This window comes from Acartia tonsa, chromosome 1 (genome assembly GCF_053477335.1).
Source record: "Acartia tonsa isolate MP-2025a chromosome 1, ASM5347733v1, whole genome shotgun sequence".
Lineage (NCBI taxonomy): Eukaryota > Metazoa > Arthropoda > Copepoda > Calanoida > Acartiidae > Acartia > Acartia tonsa.
In genome coordinates this window covers 51824694-51844629 of record NC_137260.1, presented here as the reverse complement: position 1 = coordinate 51844629, position 19936 = coordinate 51824694, and the positions used below count along the sequence as shown (strand labels likewise).

Here is a 19936-nt window from a genome sequence, read left to right as displayed (position 1 = left end):
TTAGTTTTCTTATATTTGTATTGGAATTATAATGCTAATCAATTCATCAAATTGGCAGTTTTTTTTTTAATGAAAATTCGTGTTGATGAGAGCGAAGCGAAGATTTTTAAGATTAAATTAAACATTATTTTTTATTGGAGGGTCAGGCCATAGCCTCCATTGGCTTCGGTACTGAATGCATTACCTCCAAATTTACTGTTTCTTTGTGAAGACAAATATAATTTTTTTGTGGGGTGGGGGGGGGGGCTCTAAGAGCTTCAACCCAAAAAGTGTTAGAGGTCATGAACAAAAAATGTTTAGTTTTATATCTAAAATTTTGAGCTTCGCTTTCTGGATTTTATTATTTTTGTCTTTAGTGATTTATTTGTTTTGTCTTTAAAACCTGTTTTATTACAACTATTGAAATGATAATGATTTGAACATTAGTGTATAGAAAGAGAAGGGTTTAGGTGTTCAATTTATTATATCGGGATAAATGGATCTTTAAATTGCCTGACCATTTTATCTCAACGGGTACAGAATATTATGACATGAGAAAAATTGTCGTCAATTTGGGTTGCAATTTCCCCTCGCCTTTATTTATCGGGCTTTTTATCCAGTGGGTAGGGATGGATGTAAAGGAGGGGGATGGGGGAGGTCGTTATTTTAGCCCGCTACAGAGTTCACTTTATTATAGAACATGAAAATATGGTATATGATCCAAGAAATAATATATCCATTTTATCTCTTATTTTAAATTATTATATTTAGCTAGCTAGTAGCCAGCGTTATAAACACACTTACTACATGTCCCTATCGCACTCTTTCTTTTTTACAACTTTTTGTCAAATTAGATTTTTTTATTTCTATTTCTAAATAAAATATTTCCTCTTCATTATCGTATACTTTATCCCTGTTTTTTTTAAATTATTCACGTTGTTATTATAAGTTGACCGCTCATTTGCTTTGTTGCAGGGCAATGAGAGTGACACTAACACAGACTCCAGCAGTGAAACTGAACATCTTCTCTCCCCTGTTAAAGTCAGACGGCCTGCCATGAATCGGAAGAGGTCAGTTTTGTCGTTTTTTCAATTGAATTATTTTTAGTATACTTAGTATTTTATTTTGATCTCATACTAAGTTTTTATTCAAGCCTTTATGTTATTAAAACAATCAATAAAGTAAAAGGTATCAGACAATGAACGTTGAATTAATTGATAATAAACAAAATAACCACTTAAGTAGATAAAAATTATTGGTTGATAAGTTTGGATACTGCTAGTTTAATTTACCAATAAATATATCTAATAAAAAGTGCCAAAAGTTTTGAAACAAACAAATATGAGATTGTGTGGTGTTTGGGTTTATAGTGAATTATGATAGGATTTTTAAACATCTACGATTTAACTTGTTTTGTCCGTTCAACTGTTAATCTACTATTTAAAAACAAATTGATTTGTAATCATGAGTTTGGCAACTTATTGAATTATTCATACATAAACTCAAGAAAAAAACATTTATTGTGTTTATAACACTTAAAATGTACTACATGTAGTATTTACGATCTTATTACTTAGTTAAATGCATCCAATACTTATTCAATACAAAGCCTTTCTCTTTATTGCTTTCTACTTACCTTATACACCGCTTACCTTTCTGCTATTCTGTGTTCTGAATATTTAATTTTCTACCTCTCCCACAGTTACTACTTAGAAATAACAACAACACTATTATAATGTTATTATGTATACCTAGTGAATATGTTTACTTTATGGCTTAACTGTATAATTATGATCTATATTAAAACACCTGTTTTTAAAAAGAATTAGTAATACGTATATAGTAAAAGACAAATAAAGTATCCAATATTAAATATTGTTCTAAAATTTTGTTTTAGTTTTATTATAAATGTTAAAAAACATATGAGAGGCGTTGAGATAAGACTAATGTTGCGTCATAATTATAGATAAAATACAGAGCTATACATTTTTATGTTATTTACTCTGTAGTGCATAGTTTGGCTTGGTGCAGAATTGAGTCATAAATACGTTTTTAGTCATAGTCAACGAGAAAATTTCAGAAACATAAATTGTGAATTTAAATAAAATGTTTCAAAAATAACTTTTTTCTTGACCAAAATAAGTGAAAAAAAGAATGACATTATTCCGCAGTAAACGGCCTAGCACGGATGAAATATGTTTAAATTCATGCACCGAGTATCACGGCGGGGAAGGGGGCGATTACAGTGATACTAATATGCCGGTGGAGGGTCCTTATAAGCGGACAAACAGCCGCCGCCGACATCGTACTGATTCGGAAAGTGCTAAGTTATTAAGAGACAAGTCTGCTGACGGAACGTAAGTTTTATAGCTTATGTGTCAGGCTTTTTGTTATGATAACTATTTGGTTGACTTAAACATTGGGTACAAGACAGCGATTGGGAACTTTTTGGTTCACTTTGTAAGTTTATTCACATCATTAGTACCATTTTGTATGTTTTTAGACAGCTCAGTGATATACTCAAACCCAAAGAAACTTTCTTTTGTTATTAAAATATTTCCTAAACTTTGTAAATCATTGTGTCCTTTAAATGAAATTTTATGTTCAGATGTTGTATGAACCTGTTATCCTGGTGCCGGCGGAAGGAGCCCTCCAGCCGGACAGTATGGATTGGGAGGTCGGCGGCATCGTCCTCTGGCTTTCCGGCCAATGTGATAAAGAACCAAAAATACAGGAAAGCCAATATTTAACGTGATACCTACATGTTGCTTAAATAAATTTTGATAACAAATATTATCTTTTTAAATTGAAAATGCTGTTAAACTTATATTTTTTCATTATTTTGTTTTTATTTTATGACATTGAAGTCAACCAAAAGAAAAACAATGCCCTTTCCTATTCAAATAAACATAAATATTGGTTATATTTCAGTATTATATCCTTTATTCCTGTGGTACTGTTCAACCAGTTCAAATTCTTTCTCAACCTTTACTTCTTGATCATGGCCTGTAGTCAATTTATACCTCAACTAAGGTAATATTATAACTTTTAACGGATTTTTAGAGAAATCCTTAATGCTCATTTCCATAAAATGTTAACTCAATGTGAAAATTCTTTAATTTTTTTACTGAATTATATATGAAGAAGAATATTTTTTTGGCGCGTCTTATCTCTCTTTCTGGAAAGTTTCATCTTTAATCAAAAGATCACTAGAAGAAAGTATAAATTTTAAGAATATTGTCTATTGGATTCCTAATATTTAACTCTATATTTGTTTACTGTAAGAAAACAATACTTATATCTGGAGATAATTGTAGATATCATAATCTAGTAAATCATGGTATGAACGACACTTAAAATATATCATAGAAAGCTATTGAAATCACGTGTAGCTTCCTAATTAGGTAAATACCGTGCAAATAACACGCCCATTGTTGGTGAGTTATCTAACAGATCTAAAGTATAGATGTATATATACAGATAACTACCCCCCCCCCCACCTTTTTCAATGACCTATTTCGTCTGCTAGCAAAATGTTTTCTGCGACTTGGCTGTGTTAATATTCCCGTTACCATTGGTTGATTTTCAAAGATCCAATTGAGAATCTGCACGTGCACAAGGTCATTGCGATAGGGAATTACAGTTGTTTAAACCTTTTTTTCCACTAGTGTTTGACTCTAATAGTTATCCCTCAAAAGATTTGAAATCATAGCTTTGTTTATGATTTAGAATTGGATATCTGTACACATACTGGGGACCCTTGGGATTTGTTATTTTTGTGACGATGGTGAGAGAAGCAATCGATGATATTAAACGGTGGCAAAGAGACAGAGAAGTCAACCAATCCAGGTATAATATATTTGATTTTGGACTATTAGGCCACTTCTCAGGAGGGAGGGAGGGGACATTGGGCTGTTTCTTATTCGTTGACTCAACAATCTTAGGAACTTTTATTGAATTTTGATTGGTTGTTTCATTTAGTTGAGTTTCTAAACGTTTCAGCCCCTAATTGTAATCTACAAAAGGGTAATTTTGGGGTTGTACATTGGGGTTATCGGTCATTGTATTATTCCATAGAATCTCTGGCTACTTTTCCACATTTAATAAAATAAACCTATTTATGGTTTGAATTTCCTAAAATCCACTATTTTTAACTGCCTTTTTCTTCTTGTTTAAATTGTCAAGATCTTTTCCATTTACAGGCAGACACACAACCTAATTCTTCTAAATCAAAATACCTATTTTAATTTATATAGGTTTTATCTGAGTAAATGTAAAACAAACATCATTCATTTTATCTCAAGAAACACTTGTAAAATTTCTATGCAAATACAACAGGGATAGAGCTTTAGAGGTGACAATTTACGATAAATTAATTTTCCTCCCCCCCCCCCCCCCCCCCTATGCTATTGATTATTTCTGCTTAAAGATGCAAGATTTTACATTTTATATTTGTGGGATAGAATAATTTACCGTCAAAAACCTATTCTTGTATCCTCAAAACAAATAAATAATGTTGTTTGTGTAGATATATGAAAGTGACTGAGCGAGGTTTGGTTAGTGTTTCCAGTGCCAACTTGAAGGTCGGAGATATTATTGTTGTAGAGAAGGGTGTAAGAGCTCCAGCTGATTTAGTACTTCTCAGGTTATTAAAAATTTAATTATTAGGAATATGTTTGGCGGTTTCCCCCTAAGTGCCTTGTTGAGGTTTATTGTAAAATAGATTAAAAATAATTGAGGGGTATTGTTTGTTTATTACTTAGGTCAGGTTTTATTGGGTACTGGTAACACTGGGGGTTAATCTAGAGAGTCTGTAAACAATCTTTTTGACTTTTAAAAAGATAAGTTGGAAGGGCGTACAGTGCTCGAGAGTTACTTTGAGGGAAAGCATCACATATATTTCTTAATAGAAGGCCTTTTCTCACGATATTTGTCTCACCCATGTGATCACACTACACTTTAAATTAAACACTTTCTGAATGAACTTATGAAGGCTTGTTAGTGTGTAAAATGGTGAGAGAACCAAAAAATATAAACTAAATATTTCCCGTATTTTTATTCTATTTCTTAAAGCAGTTACAGTAAGACCAAATTTACTGTTTGAGACAAAAAAAAGTTTGTGGTAAAACAATGGTATTGCTCAATTTAATCAAGCTTCAATAGCTAAAAGCCTCTGATCTTAAATTAGTTCTTATTTATAGGACTACAGAATCGTCTGGTGCCTGTTTTATCCGAACAGATCAGCTGGATGGAGAGACAGATTGGAAGCTTCGGCTGGCAGTACCCTCCACACAGGCTCAGATTAGAGATGAGGATCTACTTAGAATGCAGGTAATGTTAAAAAGCCGTAAATTTTACTTCGTCTTTAACTTTAATATCATCGCATAATCCTTCTTATCGTACATAATTGACCCAAAATTAAAAAAAGAATTTGCCCTTATTTACCTAGACACTAATGTTGACCGCTCATAACTTACTCTAACCGCGCGCCAACAAACCTCTTACGACTGGAAATACCCCTTGCCAAAACTAACGAAATGAGTAATATTTAAATTCATTATTGCTAATAAAATGTATTTATTCATCAAATGTATCTTCTTCTACAAAACATGTAGTTGAAGACTCCGCCCACTTTTAACCCTTTCACCCGAACGTTGAACGGATTTCACACTTTGACCGGAACCATCTCCTTTTCTTGACTTGAATTTTTCCCTCTTTATGACCGGAGTTAAGTAATTTTGACCGGAACTAAATTTTGACCGCCTATTGCGAATATAAATACACAATGAAGAATAATAGAGGTCATCAGTTTAACTAAATAACTCCAACAAACAACAACTATGTTTTCAAAACTACTTGTCATTATTACATTGATGAATACCAGCGAAGCAAGTGAACTAAACTTGGATGTAAAATCTGTATTATCTGGAAGACTGGAAGTTGCGCAATGCCTGAGCAAATGTTCCAGATTTGATTCCTCTGGATTAGATCATGACTCTTGTATGGGAATGTGCCTGGAGCCCCATATGTGTGAGTATTCATGGTTGTGTACAGGTACAGATGGATGTATCCATGGATGTTCTAGTAATTCTGGTATCCAGGTAAACATTGTCCAACTCTGGCAGGATGAAGATCAAGTATTCTGGAGAATGGATGGTGCAAGTGTTTCTATCCTTCTTGGTCTGGACTCAACACAAATGTGGAGTATAATAGGAGAACCTGGAGTTTACACACAATACAAACTTGATCAATATACACAAAACAGATTCAAACATCTAGCTGTGGTTGCTGTATCAGACTCTGGTATTCAAGATTCAAGGATGTTGGATATTAAAAAGTTTAAACCTACAACAACATCTACCACAACAGTTGAAACAGATATTATTCATGAAAAACTTGTTGATCAACCAGAATCCACAGAAATCTCCGCCTACTCCACTCAAGATATTCTTCTATTTATTCTTGCTTTAATTACAATCCTTGTTACACTTTCAACACTTGTCCTATTATGTTGTATCATGAAATCAAAGAGAAGTAAACACATAAGAACTAAATCCGCGAAACCAGTAAAGATATCTCCCATAATCAAGGATTATTCTAAAGTTCCATCAAGCATTGTTTAAGAATGTTGAAATATTTTTGTTTTAATTACCTGTGATATTACCTTCTTAATTTTATCTTTGTAAGACTAAGTTTTAAAATAAATGTAGAATACATTAAATCTGTTTTTTCTCTCTTTTACTTAGAAGTTTTTTCCTTTGCCTTAAAACCCTGCATTGCTACCCAGTACTAAATATAACCTAATCTAAAGTTAAAAACAAACAAACAAAAAACTCTCCCTATTTTCATTTCATTCTTAGTGCCGCCACCCCCCCCCCCCCCCCTTTAAGAATATTTAGTAGCACAAACCTAAAAATTAATTTTGATTTTGGTTTTTATTTAAGGCAAGTGTTTATGCTGAAAAGCCACAGAAAGATATCCACAGTTTTATTGGGAAGATGAGCGTACTAGACGCAGATACCACTGAGGAAAGTTTGGGTATAGAGAACACTATCTGGTGCGGGGCGGTTGTCGCCAGTGGAGTAGCCACAGGTAATAACCAAGCCTACTTTTTTACTAGCTAAGGGGGGGGGGAAGTTCTGACACTTTCGCGTAAACGGTGAGTATAGGCTTTATCTTTGGACTGAGAGGATAGGTTATTTGGGATTAAATCATTCTTATATGATGAATTTCCCCCAGATTTAAGATTTTTTGGATAGGCCTCCAGGTTCCGGAGCTCCAGGCCTCCAGGTGGTCTCTGGACAGGTAAAAAAATAAAAAATTCCTTAATTGAACAGTTAGAGGTAAGTTTATTAAACAACATAAGCTTCTTTTTATATATTATTCATATATTTGAAGAAAAAATTACAATCGGCCTCCAGGTTCAGGTGCTGCAGGCCTCCAGGTGGCCTCTGGACAGGTAAAAAATCAAAATTTCTTATTTGAACAGTTAGAGGTAAGTTTATAAAACAACATAAGCTTCTTTTTATATATTATTCAAATATTTGAAGAAAAAATTACAATCGGCCTACAGGTTCAGGTGCTGCAGGCCTCCAGGTGGCCTCTGGACAGGTAAAAAATCAAAATTTCTTATTTGAACAGTTAGAGGTAAGTTTATAAAACAACATAAGCTTCTTTTTATATATTATTCACATATTTGAAGAAAAAATTACAATCGGCCTACAGGTTCAGGTGCTGCAGGCCTCCAGGTGGCCTCTGGACAGGTAAAAAATCAAAATTTCTTATTTGAACAGTTAGAGGTAAGTTTATAAAACACCATAAGCTTCTTTTTTTGTATTATTCATATATTTGAAGAAAAAATTACAATCGGCCTCCAGGTTCAGGTGCTGCAGGCCTCCAGGTGGCTTCTGGACAGGTAAAAAATCAAAATTTCTTATTTGAACAGTTAGAGGTAAGTTTTAAAACAACATAAGCTTCTTTTTATATATTATTCATAAATCTGAAGAAAAAATTACAATTGGCCTCCAGGTTCAGGTGCTGCAGGCCTCAAGGTGGCCTCTGGACAGGTAAAAAATCAAAATTTCTTATTTGAACAGTTAGAGGTAAGTTTATAACTTCTTTTTATATATTATTTAAATATTTAAAGAAAAACTTACTATCAGTCTCCAGGTTTGGGTGCTGCAGGCCTCCAGGTTGTCTCTGGACATGTAAAAAATCAATATTTCTTATTTGAACAGATAGAGGTATACTTGTAAAACAAAGTAAGCATATTTTCAAATATTACCTACTTACCTCATTGAAACCAAAAATTTAAACTACCATCCATATTTTATTGTAATGACCATTGGGAATCAGGCCATGTATTCGAAAATAAAAGTTTACCTTAAGAGTTAGAAGTTAAATAAAAACAAACATAAAATTAATTTCAAATGTCATTAACAATTTTAATAATAGGTAAAACTATCATCAGTTATTAATTACAGCTCCTAGTTTTGTGGATTCCAGGCGAACTCAGGAAAGGTATCCAGTGATAAAAACAGCTTTTATTAAAAATTGAAAATTTTATTGAAAATATGCTTACTTTGTTTTACAAGTATACCTCTATCTGTTCAAATAAGAAATATTGATTTTTTACATGTCCAGAGACAACCTGGAGGCCTGCAGCACCCAAACCTGGAGACTGATAGTAAGTTTTTCTTTAAATATTTAAATAATATATAAAAAGAAGCTTATGTTGTTTTATAAACTTACCTCTAACTGTTCAAATAAGAAATTTTGATTTTTTACCTGTCCAGAGGCCACCTTGAGGCCTGCAGCACCTGAACCTGGAGGCCAATTGTAATTTTTTCTTCAGATTTATGAATAATATATAAAAAGAAGCTTATGTTGTTTTATAAACTTACCTCTAACTGTTCAAATAAGAAATTTTGATTTTTTACCTGTCCAGAAGCCACCTGGAGGCCTGCAGCACCTGAACCTGGAGGCCGATTGTAATTTTTTCTTCAAATATATGAATAATATAAAAAAAGAAGCTTATGGTGTTTTATAAACTTACCTCTAACTGTTCAAATAAAAAAAATTTGATTTTTTACCTGTCCAGAGGCCACCTGGAGGCCTGCAGCACCTGAACCTGGAGGCCGATTGTAATTTTATCTTCAAATATATGAATAATATATAAAAAGAAGCTTATGTTGTTTAATAAACTTACCTCTAACTGTTCAAATAAGAAATTTTGATTTTTTACCTGTCCAGAGGCCACCTGGAGGCCTGCAGCACCTGAACCTGGAGGCCGATTGTAATTTTTCTTCAAATATGTGAATAATATATAAATGAAGCTTATGTTGTTATATAAACCTACCTCTAACTGTTCAAATAAGAAATTTTGATTTTTTACCTGTCCAGAGGCCACCTGGAGGCCTGCAGCACCTGAACCTGGAGGCCGATTGTAATTTTTTCTTCAAATATATGAATAATATATAAAAAGAAGCTTATGTTGTTTAATAAACTTACCTCTAACTGTTCAAATAAGAAATTTTGATTTTTTACCTGTCCAGAGGCCACCTGGAGGCCTGCAGCACCTGAACCTGGAGGCCGATTGTAATTTTTTCTTCAAATATATGAGTAATATATAAAAAGAAGCTTATGTTGTTTTATAAACTTACCTCTAACTGTTCAAATAAGAAATTTTGATTTTTTACCTGTCCAGAGGCCACCTGGAGGCCTGCAGCACCTGAACCTGGAGGCCAATTGTAATTTTTTCTTCAAATATATGAATAATATATAAAAAGAAGCTTATGTTGTTTAATAAACTTACCTCTAACTGTTCAAATAAGAAATTTTGATTTTTTACCTGTCCAGAGGCCACCTGGAGGCCTGCAGCACCTGAACCTGGAGGCCGATTGTGATTTTTTCTTCAAATATATGAATAATATATAAAAAGAAGCTTATGTTGTTTTATAAACTTACCTCTAACTGTTCAAATAAGAATTTTTTTATTTTTTTTCCTGTCCAGAGACCACCTGGAGGCCTGGAGCTCCGGAACCTGGAGGCCTATCCAAAAAATCTTAAATCTGGGGGAAATTCATCATATAAGAATGATTTAATCCCTAATAACCTATCCTCTCAGTCCAAAGATAAAGCCTATACTCACCGTTTACGCGAAAGTGTCAGAACTTCCCCCCCCCCTTATTTCGTATTAAAACTTTTAAAGATACAACTACAGTTTATATTAAGTTTCTTTTTTTTATTATTCCCCCTTACTTTGTATTTAATGAAATATTTCATTTTTCGTAACTAGTGTACCCTAGTATTCTTAATACCAAAGCTAATTTTTCTGAAAATTGTACGGCTATCAATCCATTGGTTTTCTTAAACTATAAAAAGACTCTCAAAACTAACCCCTATAGTTGCCAGAATATAATCTACCCATTTTAATCTTGTCATCCTATTCTAAATTATTTTGCCTTAAACTAATATTATGCCTTTAGGTTTAGTCGTGTATACAGGACCCGAATGTCGGGCAGCTATGAACAACAGTCAGCCCAGAAGTAAAGTTGGACTTATTGACCAGGAGCTCAATGGTATCACAAAGGTTCTGTTTATCGCCACTATTGTGTTGGCTGTTATTATGGTTGCACTCAAAGGATTTGATGGTCCCTGGTATCTTTATATGTTCAGGTAAACTTATTTTATGTTTTTCGTAAGAGTCAATAGCCTAGTCAAGCACAAACTCCCCAACTCGGCCTAATTTTTATTCAAATTCAAAATAGGAAGGGTAGGTTTTTGTGTTCATTTTTAACCCTAAGGTTAAGGTTTGTTATATTGGGTACCGGGTAGCCCCGCAGGAAAAGTCTTGAGAAGAATAAGAACTACTCCTCTTATTTTTCATTTATTTCAAATTAGGGGGGGGGGGGGGGTTCTGTTTTCGCTAATCACTAAAAGGTACCGCTTTTTTTTAAAAGGGGAAAATGTTTGAATCAATTCATAAGTTTAAGCTTATTTAAATACAAAATAAATTAGTTTTGATACTAAATATTTATTGTTTTAGGTTTGTTCTTCTGTTTTCCTACCTTATTCCCATCAGCTTGAGGGTCAACTTGGATTTGGGCAAAATATTCTATTCCTGGAGTATTGGCAGAGATAATGAAATCCCAGGTAACAATTAATAAGAAAGTCGTTAAAAAAATTAGCATTTGTTGATTATTTGTTTTCAAAGTTACCTAAGCTTCTAAAAAAATATTGTCGATAGGTACGTTGGTTTGTAATTGTTAGACGTTAAAATTTTCTTTAAGTAGTTATCTAGTTGTAGTTATTTTTGTTAACCATCAATATAAAGAATTACGGATTTTTGTTTGAATTTTTTTTTTATAAGTCTAGATATATATTCTATATATAACTACTAGCGGCTACGCCCCTAGAAGTTTTTAGGGGCAGTGAATGTGGAAGATACCCTCCCCCAAAATAGTTAAAACCTCCCCTGGACCTTTTAAAAGCTTCATTGTGCAGGAAAACTACTTCGGTTAGGCAGTTGGCGAGATCCTTTGCTTACTTTTATATGATAGGATTTCTTACTATGTATATTATAGTTAACTTATTGGTACATTCTCGAAATTTATATTATACATAGTTTGTATCAGGGTGTCGGAGCCGTATAATTTTGATGCGGCACCGGCTCCAGCTCCGGCTCCTACCTTAAAATTAATATATCAATTTTTTTTCATTATTGAATATGATAAAATAAAATAAATAATATAAAATATTTTGCTTTTATTTGATTAAAGCTATATAAAAGTAGAAGGATGTGTGTCTATTTGTTAAGTAACAATAGTTTTTCAGTTTATTATATGGAAATAGACCGTTGCCAAATTATAATATTACTTTAAAAAATCATTTTTAGCTAATCCGGAGCCGGAGCCGTTTTTAACGAAAAATACGGCTCCGGCTCCACCAAAAATGTTGCTGCTCCCGGCTACGGAACACTGGTTTGTATAATTGCCGCTATTTTTTTTAATTAGGTAGATTTTAATGTTTTCTTAATAATAATTTGTATTATATAAAGAACAGAAAAAGGATCTTTTTTACTGAAACTTTCAAAACATTTTTATTGTTTAGTAAGTTACATATATAATACAGGGGTGTATATTTTCGAATTTGACCCTGCTGAGGGGGGGGGGGGGGATAAAAAATATGTGGTTGGGGGAAAAAAATGTAAAAATTTAGAGAACTGAATGCATTTTTTTTCCATTTTTCTCACCTTTTTGGTATAAAAAACTAAAGGAATATGTGGGAGGGGGGATAATAGGAATAAAATAAAGAGTTTTTAAAATATTTTTTCATTTTATATCCTTCCTTGCTGGAAAAAACTAGGAGGGAAAAAAAAAATTTGCAACAGAGGAAAAAAATGAATCTTGTTCAGAATATAATACACCCCTGATATAATATAAATCAATTAAATATCTTTATTAATAGGGTAAGGAAAGCAAACAAAAAATATCTTAAACCCATCGATCTTAAGTATTAAATATCCTACACTCTTATTTTATACCTACATCTTAATTGGAAGGCTTGTAATTATTTTGAGGGAGGGTTTCACCCCCCCCCCCCCCATCTATTCCATAGGGGCGTAGCTGCTGGTTTTAATATATTTTAATAAATGTTACATTTAGGCACACAGGCAAGGTCTACAACAATCCCCGAGGAACTAGGTCGTGTTACCTACCTATTATCAGACAAGACTGGTACCTTAACCATGAACCAGATGATCTTCAAGAAACTGCACATGGGAACCACTTCATACAGTTCAGATACGTTTGATGAGCTGCAATCAAGCATAGCCAGTGAATTAAGTGAGGGCAGACGATTGTCCAAACGGTCGGGGGCGTCGGGAAAACGTCATTTAGGAGAACGGGAAAAGATCACCGAGGCAGTTACTGCACTGGCGTTGTGCCATAACGTGACGCCTGTGTATGATGAAGGTAGTGGACAAGAGGGTGGTGACAGCCTGGCAGAATCAGATAGATGTAGAGAAGGCCCTGTCAGCTATCAGGTAAGATTTGAATTTTCGGGTTTAGCCCCTTTAGTGACATCGCCTCTTAAGGAGCGTTTCGTCGTATTTTCACAGTAGCTTTCCTCCTATTTCTGGCCCCTGCGGGAGGCTCTAATCCTGCGGGGCAATCATCTAACATAAACTAACCTATCAAAAGCTACTGAGTAAATACGACGAAATGCCCCTAAAGAGGAGCGGCGATGTCACGAAAGGGACTAGGTAATAGTAGTTACCCGAATTTTCTCCTCTGAACGTACTCATTTTACGTGTACACAACCTAAAATATTACACTTTAGTGCTAGATATTATTTTGACTTGCCACTACATGTCATTTTCCTTGCTTATTTTTCGTTTCTTAGTATTAGAAGATAATAAGACCGGAAGGGCTATGTATGTTGTTTTAAAACTTGTTTTAAGGGATGCAGATGGACAATGATTGGATAGGACAAAGTAAATTAGTACCTAACTTTTTCCAAACTTTTAGTCTGATAATTTTTGAAAATCTGCAATTGCAGTTATTTTGTTATAGAATTAGGCTTGTAATTGTATTTTTTTCGAACAATTTATTTTTTAGTATAAGATTTAATTTATCTTGATTTATGTTAGGCGAGCAGTCCGGACGAAGTGGCCTTGGTGGAATGGACCGCAACCCTGGGACTCAAACTCACAAACCGAACCCTGAAACACATCACACTTACTGGGCCGGACGGCTCAACACTCGGATACGAGATACTCAAAATGTTCCCCTTCACCTCGGAGACCAAGCGGATGGGAATTATTCTACGCGATCAGAGCACGGGGCAGATTGTGTTCTATATGAAAGGGGCTGACACAGTCATGGCTCCTATTGTAGAATATAATGACTGGTTGTCCGAAGAGGTGGATAATATGGCTCGCGAGGGTCTTCGCACCCTGGTGGTGGCCAAGAAGAATCTGTCGGATGAAGCGTATGCTGATTTTGAGCAGCGGCACAGCGCAGCTATGCTCAGCGTGGTCAATAGGTCGGCACAGGTGGCAGCTGTTGTTGAAAGCTTACAGAGAGACATGACATTGCTTTGCGTTACAGGTTACCTATTTTTTTTATCCAAACTAAGCTTAAGCAGCTTTTTTATAAAAATTAAGTTCAAATATCATGCCTAAATAGTTGCAAAAATTAGATATGACATATTACCAATTCTACAAGAATTCTACAACTTGCTTTTCATTAGGTACCCTAGTAACAATAAGTTTACAAGAAAAAGTTAAGTATTTGCTACACTAATGAAAATCACGCATTAGGAGTCTAAAGGAATCTATTTTCATTACAGATAACCTTTAAAAAAAAGAGAAACTATAAATATAAAACATACGCTTTAATTGATTTTTTTACGTTTAGGTGTGGAAGATAAGCTACAGGACGGAGTGCGTCAAACTCTGGAACTTTTAAGAAACGCTGGAATTCGTGTGTGGATGTTGACTGGTGACAAACTGGAAACTGCAACCTGTATCGCTAAATCCAGCCAGCTTGTTTCAAGGTACATATAAAATTTAGTTCCCAAATGATTCTGATTGCGGAATTATTTAAAGTTAACTCAATTGAAACCAAATTAAATAACAATTAATCATTACTTCTATAGATACCTTTTTAAAGATTGGAAATAAATTGAACTATTAAAGGATACATACCTATTGCATATATTTTTATTTTAGGACTCAAAATATTCATATTTTCAAGAATGTAACCTCAAGAAGTGAAGCACATCAGGTTATTTTGTTTATATACATAGTAAAAATAACAAATATATCACAACTTGACAAAATCCAAAAAGTTTTTAAGTTAAAGATATTTCAATTTAATAGCATTATTTTTATAAGGTACCATTGTGTAAGCTTAATGTATTTATTTTTAGGAATTGAATGCCTTCCGCCGTAAACAAGATACAGCTCTTGTCATTCAAGTAAGATTTTAATAATACATATCTCTTTAAAATGAAACAATATGACAAAATTTAGCATTTCACTCGGATTACTATTAGTTGAAGACGAAGTATTCAAATGAATATGGCGTTTAATGTTTTTTTTTAATTTTCAGGGAAGTTCTCTGGAGGTTTGTCTGGAATATTATGAGCATGAACTGATGGAACTGATCGCCCTTGCACCAGCTGTCGTCGCCTGCAGGTCAGTTTCTAATAGTTATTATAGAAGACAGTTTTCCGCGGGTAGTAAAATGAAAATTATATGATTGATTCCAGATTTGTTGGCAGAACAGGTTCCAATCCAGCGGATACTAATTGGTTTTGAAGCCAAACTGGAAATATTATTTTGAAAAAAAAGATCTTTGTTTTGATTAATAAGATCTAATATTTTAGGTGTTCACCTGAACAGAAAGCTGCTGTAGTTAGACTTCTAGAAAGGCATACCGGCAAAATATCTGCAGCTATAGGTTTGTTTATTTGACATAATGATAATAAACTATGTCCTCCTTAATATGTCTAGGTCGAAATAATATATTTATTTTGGTATAAATTTTGATTCAAATTCATTCTGTTATATTTAAATTTCATTCATTGCACCATTATTTTAATAGATTTTAGGGCTTCGCTCTAGGGGGATGTGAAGTAAATCTAAAGCTTTTCTTGCTTTAAAATCAAATAAAAAGAAGTAATGTAATGTTTATAGGCTATATACATATATTGAAATGTATGATTTTAATTAAACCTTGATTTTTTAACCTTATTAGGAGCCTTTTTGAATTAGAACTTTTGACCTTTTTTATTCAGGCGATGGTGGTAACGATGTAAGTATGATCCAGGCAGCTAGCGTGGGAATTGGTATTGTTGGAAAGGAGGGGAAACAGGCTAGTCTTGCCTCAGACTTCTCACTGTCCCAGTTTTCACATATAGGAAAGGGTTGTCAGATTTTTAAACTTATTTCTAGTAGATTAGATTTTGGAGAGTCATGCACCATTACAAATAAACAAGATATTCTGGAACTAGACTTGACAGTATAATATTACTTTACATTTTCCCGTATGTCTTCGAATGCGATTAATTTTATTTAGTTAGAGCCGATTTTTAGCTAAATTATTTATCTTATCGTATTACAGACAATTTTCCAATATAAAAATTATAGAATTAATCCATCTGAGCAGATAAAACAGAAATTATTCCTAAAAATTTTACTATCCGTGGAAAGCTGTCCATTATAATATGCTAAAATACTATCACTGTACAACAATAAGGATTATAAAAGCCTAAGAATGAAGTTTTGAATATTTTTTATGGGAATTAAAATTTATATAATAAAATCTAAATCTGACAACATAACTGTGGTGTAGGTCGTCTTTTATTGGTCCATGGAAGAAATAGTTACAAGAGATCTGCAAGTTTATCTCAGTTTGTCATTCATAGAGGTCTCATTATTACTGTCATGCAGGTGACAATTTTTCAACCAGTTATTGATTTCTACAGTTTTCAGGGGTGTATATTCTGCATAAGATTCAAATTGGCTTTTCTTTTATCTTATTAAATAGCTTTTCAGAGCTGCAAATCATTAAGGTCATTCATTATTGAGCTTTACTTTTCCTCTCTCTGTCGAAAATTGTGTAAACTTGATGACAGATTTACTTTTTCCCTCTCATAATTTTTCCTTTTTTTCTCCCCTCCCAATAGCAGGGGATCCCATGCAGAAAATATACTATACCCCTGGCAGCAGTTTTTTAGTTTTTAAGAACAATTTTATCTGTATTTTATTAGCTTTCTAAATGAATAACTTGAACCTTTCTTTTTGTTTTTAGCTGTTTAATAGTTGATATGTTTTTAAAAAAATTTTATCTTCAAGATTAATATTTTATTAATCTATTATTGTTATTTTAGGCTGTTTTCTCTGCTGTATTTTACTTTTCCAGTGTTTCATTATATCAGGTAGAGTTTTTAGTAGCAAAGCTACACTATAAGCGTTGTTTACAGTCATAGGAACACACTAAAGTCGGTCCTTTCCCGCCCTTCTATATTTTTTAATTATGAAAAAGATTAAAGATGTTCGCCTCGATGGGATGTTTAGGTATTTTTTTTAAAGAAGAAAAAAATTCATTAATTTGAATATTCCTATCTCGAACGCTTCTTTTTAGGAGGCTACAGAGTTTTTTTTAGCCTTTCATACTACCTATTTCATATTTTAATTACGAAATGTCTACAATATTGACCCCTCCCTTTTAAGGATAATGTTAAAACATATAAAAATCATAAAGATAGAAGTATGATTTTTTTCAGGGCTTCTTGATGGTCGGGTATGCCACTGTGTACACAATGCTGCCCGTGTTCTCCCTTGTGTTGGACAGAGATGTGAGTGCCCAGATAGCCATCATGTACCCGGAGTTATATAAAGAGTTGACCAAGGGCAGATCTCTGACATACAAGACTTTCTTCATCTGGTGTTTGATTTCTATTTATCAGGTATAAGTTAGTTTCCCCATAATTAAAATTTCAGTTGCAAAAGTTTAAAATAAATGTCTATGTCGAAAATTTTTGTTGCTGTAAATATTTTATTGGAAGTTCGTACGTAAATGAATTTTACGAAAGGACAACTTTTTTTCAGATTTCTAGTTAAGTTGTTTATTTAACTTTTAAGTTCTGTCACTCTATAACTGTTAATTATATTTGTACGAGATTCGCCTCTATGGAACTATGAAAAAAATGTGAATTAAGAATTTCTCATGCTCTAGAAGAATTGGCATTGGAAAGATTTTAATGTAAATAATTTTAGGGAGGAATAATTATGTTTGGTGCCCTGTTACTCTTTGAGGATGAATTTATCCACGTTGTAGCCATCAGCTTCACAGCTCTGATCCTGACAGAGTTGACCATGGTGGCCCTCACCATCAAGACCTGGCACCCGCTGATGCTCGTGGCGGAGCTCGCCAGCATTATTATATACTTTCTATCTCTTATTATATTAAGGTAACAATTTTAAGGAGTTTGATTTAAGGTGGATTAAGTTAGGTTTTTGACAAGTTTTTAAAAAGAAACAGAAAAATAATAATAGACTCCATATTCTGCACACGTATGCTAAAGTACAATGTAATATAATCTAATGTTAAAACGTAACACCTATAAAAAGATTTTCATCAAAAGCAAATTCCCAAAATTCTAGATTTTTGTTTTTTTGGAGATATACCTACTAATCTTTCAGATTTTTACGCTTTTCTAATATTAAACTTTTTACTTCAGGGACTTCTTTGATTCTGAGTTTATAAAATCAGTTGCATTTATTTGGAAAACCCTGGTTATTACTGCGCTTTCTTGTCTTCCATTATACATTATCAAATTTCTCAGGTAAATAGTGTTTTAGTGATATATTATGATAATTTCAGAGAGTTAGTTTAGGAGATGCGCGCGGTTTTTAAAGGGCTGAGACAATGGCCGATAAATTGATGTTCATCTCAAATGATAAAAGACGAAATTACTCCTACTGTAGATTACAATTATTGGTTGAGACGTTTGGACACTTAACTTATTAAACCATCCAATAAAAATTCAGTTAAAGTCCACAAAGTTGTTATGCCAACGAATATAACGTTATTTTACATAAACTTTGGGGACTATTGTAATAAACAGTCTAATGTTACCTTCCTCCCTGGATTTTGGTACTCTATTATAGGCCTAGGGGTGGAGAGTTCGAGTATAGCTAAAGCATAACAAAGATACAGTATAATCTCATTTACATGCCATATGATTGTCTTTCACCCATGTACAGTGTTTTTAATTCTTTTTATTTTCAGTGAATGGTTCAGTCCACCGGCCTATCAGAAACTGCAGTAAATACAATAACAAATTAAAAATCAAAGCATCAACGAGAAGATATCAAAACCAAGAATTAATAACATGGTTTGCAGTTAAATATTACCCCCTATTTAAAAATTCTTTTTTCATTATGTTGATTAAGATTAGTTTTTTTTTTGGCATTTAAAGTCTTTATTTTTTATCAAGTAAAGAGTCGATTTCCGGACCTGCGTTTATTTATTTTCTTTTGTATCAACCGTAGTAATTAGATATAAAACAGAGATAGTAATCCGAATCTGCATATTTTTCCGTTTGGGATTAATCCGCTAATCAAATTTCGTAAATCCGATATCTGCGTAAATACATGGGTATCGAATCCGTTTTCGATAAATATGCTTATTTTACGATTTTTGTCATCTCTGATATAGAAGGGGATGCATTAACTGGTACAAACGTAGCTTAACTGGCGGAAAATTCTTGAGTAACTTGAACTTCCCCTCCCCCAATCCGATCCCCTCTGATAAAAATTTTGATGTACATCCGCTATTTTATATATACCCAACGGCGCCTTAAATAAATATTTCATTTTTCATGAAAAGTAAAATTAATTTTAATGTGGTCTCCATAACAAAACCAAATAGGCAGTTCTAATTTTTATATATTTTATTTATTATTGTAATTTGTGATATGTGTTGTAGGCAAATATTTATGATTAGACTAGTTAATAAGTTATCTGTGATTTTTTATTTTAATTATTATAATCCTTATAATAAAGTAACAGGATGTCTGTCAGTTTGTTCCGAAGGATCTTGCTAACCACTGAACCGATATGGTAATCCTTGGACATTTACAGGGTAGCTTTTCATAGATCATAGGAAGGTTTATAACTATTTTGGGGGAGGGTACCACCACCATCCCTTAAAGAAATTGCCAACAATAAAAAAAACGCTGGCTAGCGGACATTTTTGGCAATTAGCGACTAAAATATTTTTGGTAAACAGCTGATTTTCATATTGATTGAAAAGAAACAATTTTACGTGTCCCTAAAGGCCTCTAGGGGCGTAGCTGCTAGTAATTATTATTATACCTGATCAGTGCTAAAATTGTAAATATTTATGTATCTAAAAAAAGTTGAATATAGTCCTCATTATTA

General features: G+C 33.2%; 1 protein-coding gene across 6 annotated transcripts in view; it reads left to right on the top strand.

Annotated features, from left to right (window-relative positions):
* The window catches only part of LOC145330898 (putative phospholipid-transporting ATPase IIB), a 23599-nt gene extending 3663 nt beyond the window's left edge, over positions 1-19936 (top strand). For 2 of the 6 annotated variants that reach the window (XM_080175570.1, XM_080175571.1), the window contains 23 exons: positions 955-1049; positions 2588-2713; positions 2911-3012; positions 3709-3828; positions 4508-4624; positions 5181-5310; positions 6924-7071; positions 10467-10656; positions 11027-11133; positions 12645-13024; positions 13631-14090; positions 14400-14538; positions 14714-14768; positions 14914-14961; positions 15096-15181; positions 15373-15446; positions 15784-15907; positions 16342-16438; positions 16879-16926; positions 17275-17457; positions 17768-17961; positions 18232-18336; positions 18783-19936. In XM_080175570.1, coding sequence (XP_080031696.1) covers positions 955-1049; positions 2588-2713; positions 2911-3012; positions 3709-3828; positions 4508-4624; positions 5181-5310; positions 6924-7071; positions 10467-10656; positions 11027-11133; positions 12645-13024; positions 13631-14090; positions 14400-14538; positions 14714-14768; positions 14914-14961; positions 15096-15181; positions 15373-15446; positions 15784-15907; positions 16342-16438; positions 16879-16926; positions 17275-17457; positions 17768-17961; positions 18232-18336; positions 18783-18822 — 3168 coding nt within the window. In that variant the 3' untranslated portion in view covers positions 18823-19936. Of the gene's footprint in view, positions 1-954; positions 1050-1984; positions 2337-2587; positions 2714-2910; positions 3013-3708; positions 3829-4507; positions 4625-5180; positions 5311-6923; positions 7072-10466; positions 10657-11026; positions 11134-12644; positions 13025-13630; positions 14091-14399; positions 14539-14713; positions 14769-14913; positions 14962-15095; positions 15182-15372; positions 15447-15783; positions 15908-16341; positions 16439-16878; positions 16927-17274; positions 17458-17767; positions 17962-18231; positions 18337-18782 lie in introns of those variants that run through there. The other 4 variants (XR_013883592.1, XR_013883588.1, XR_013883584.1 and 1 more) reach the window with 4 other exon arrangements.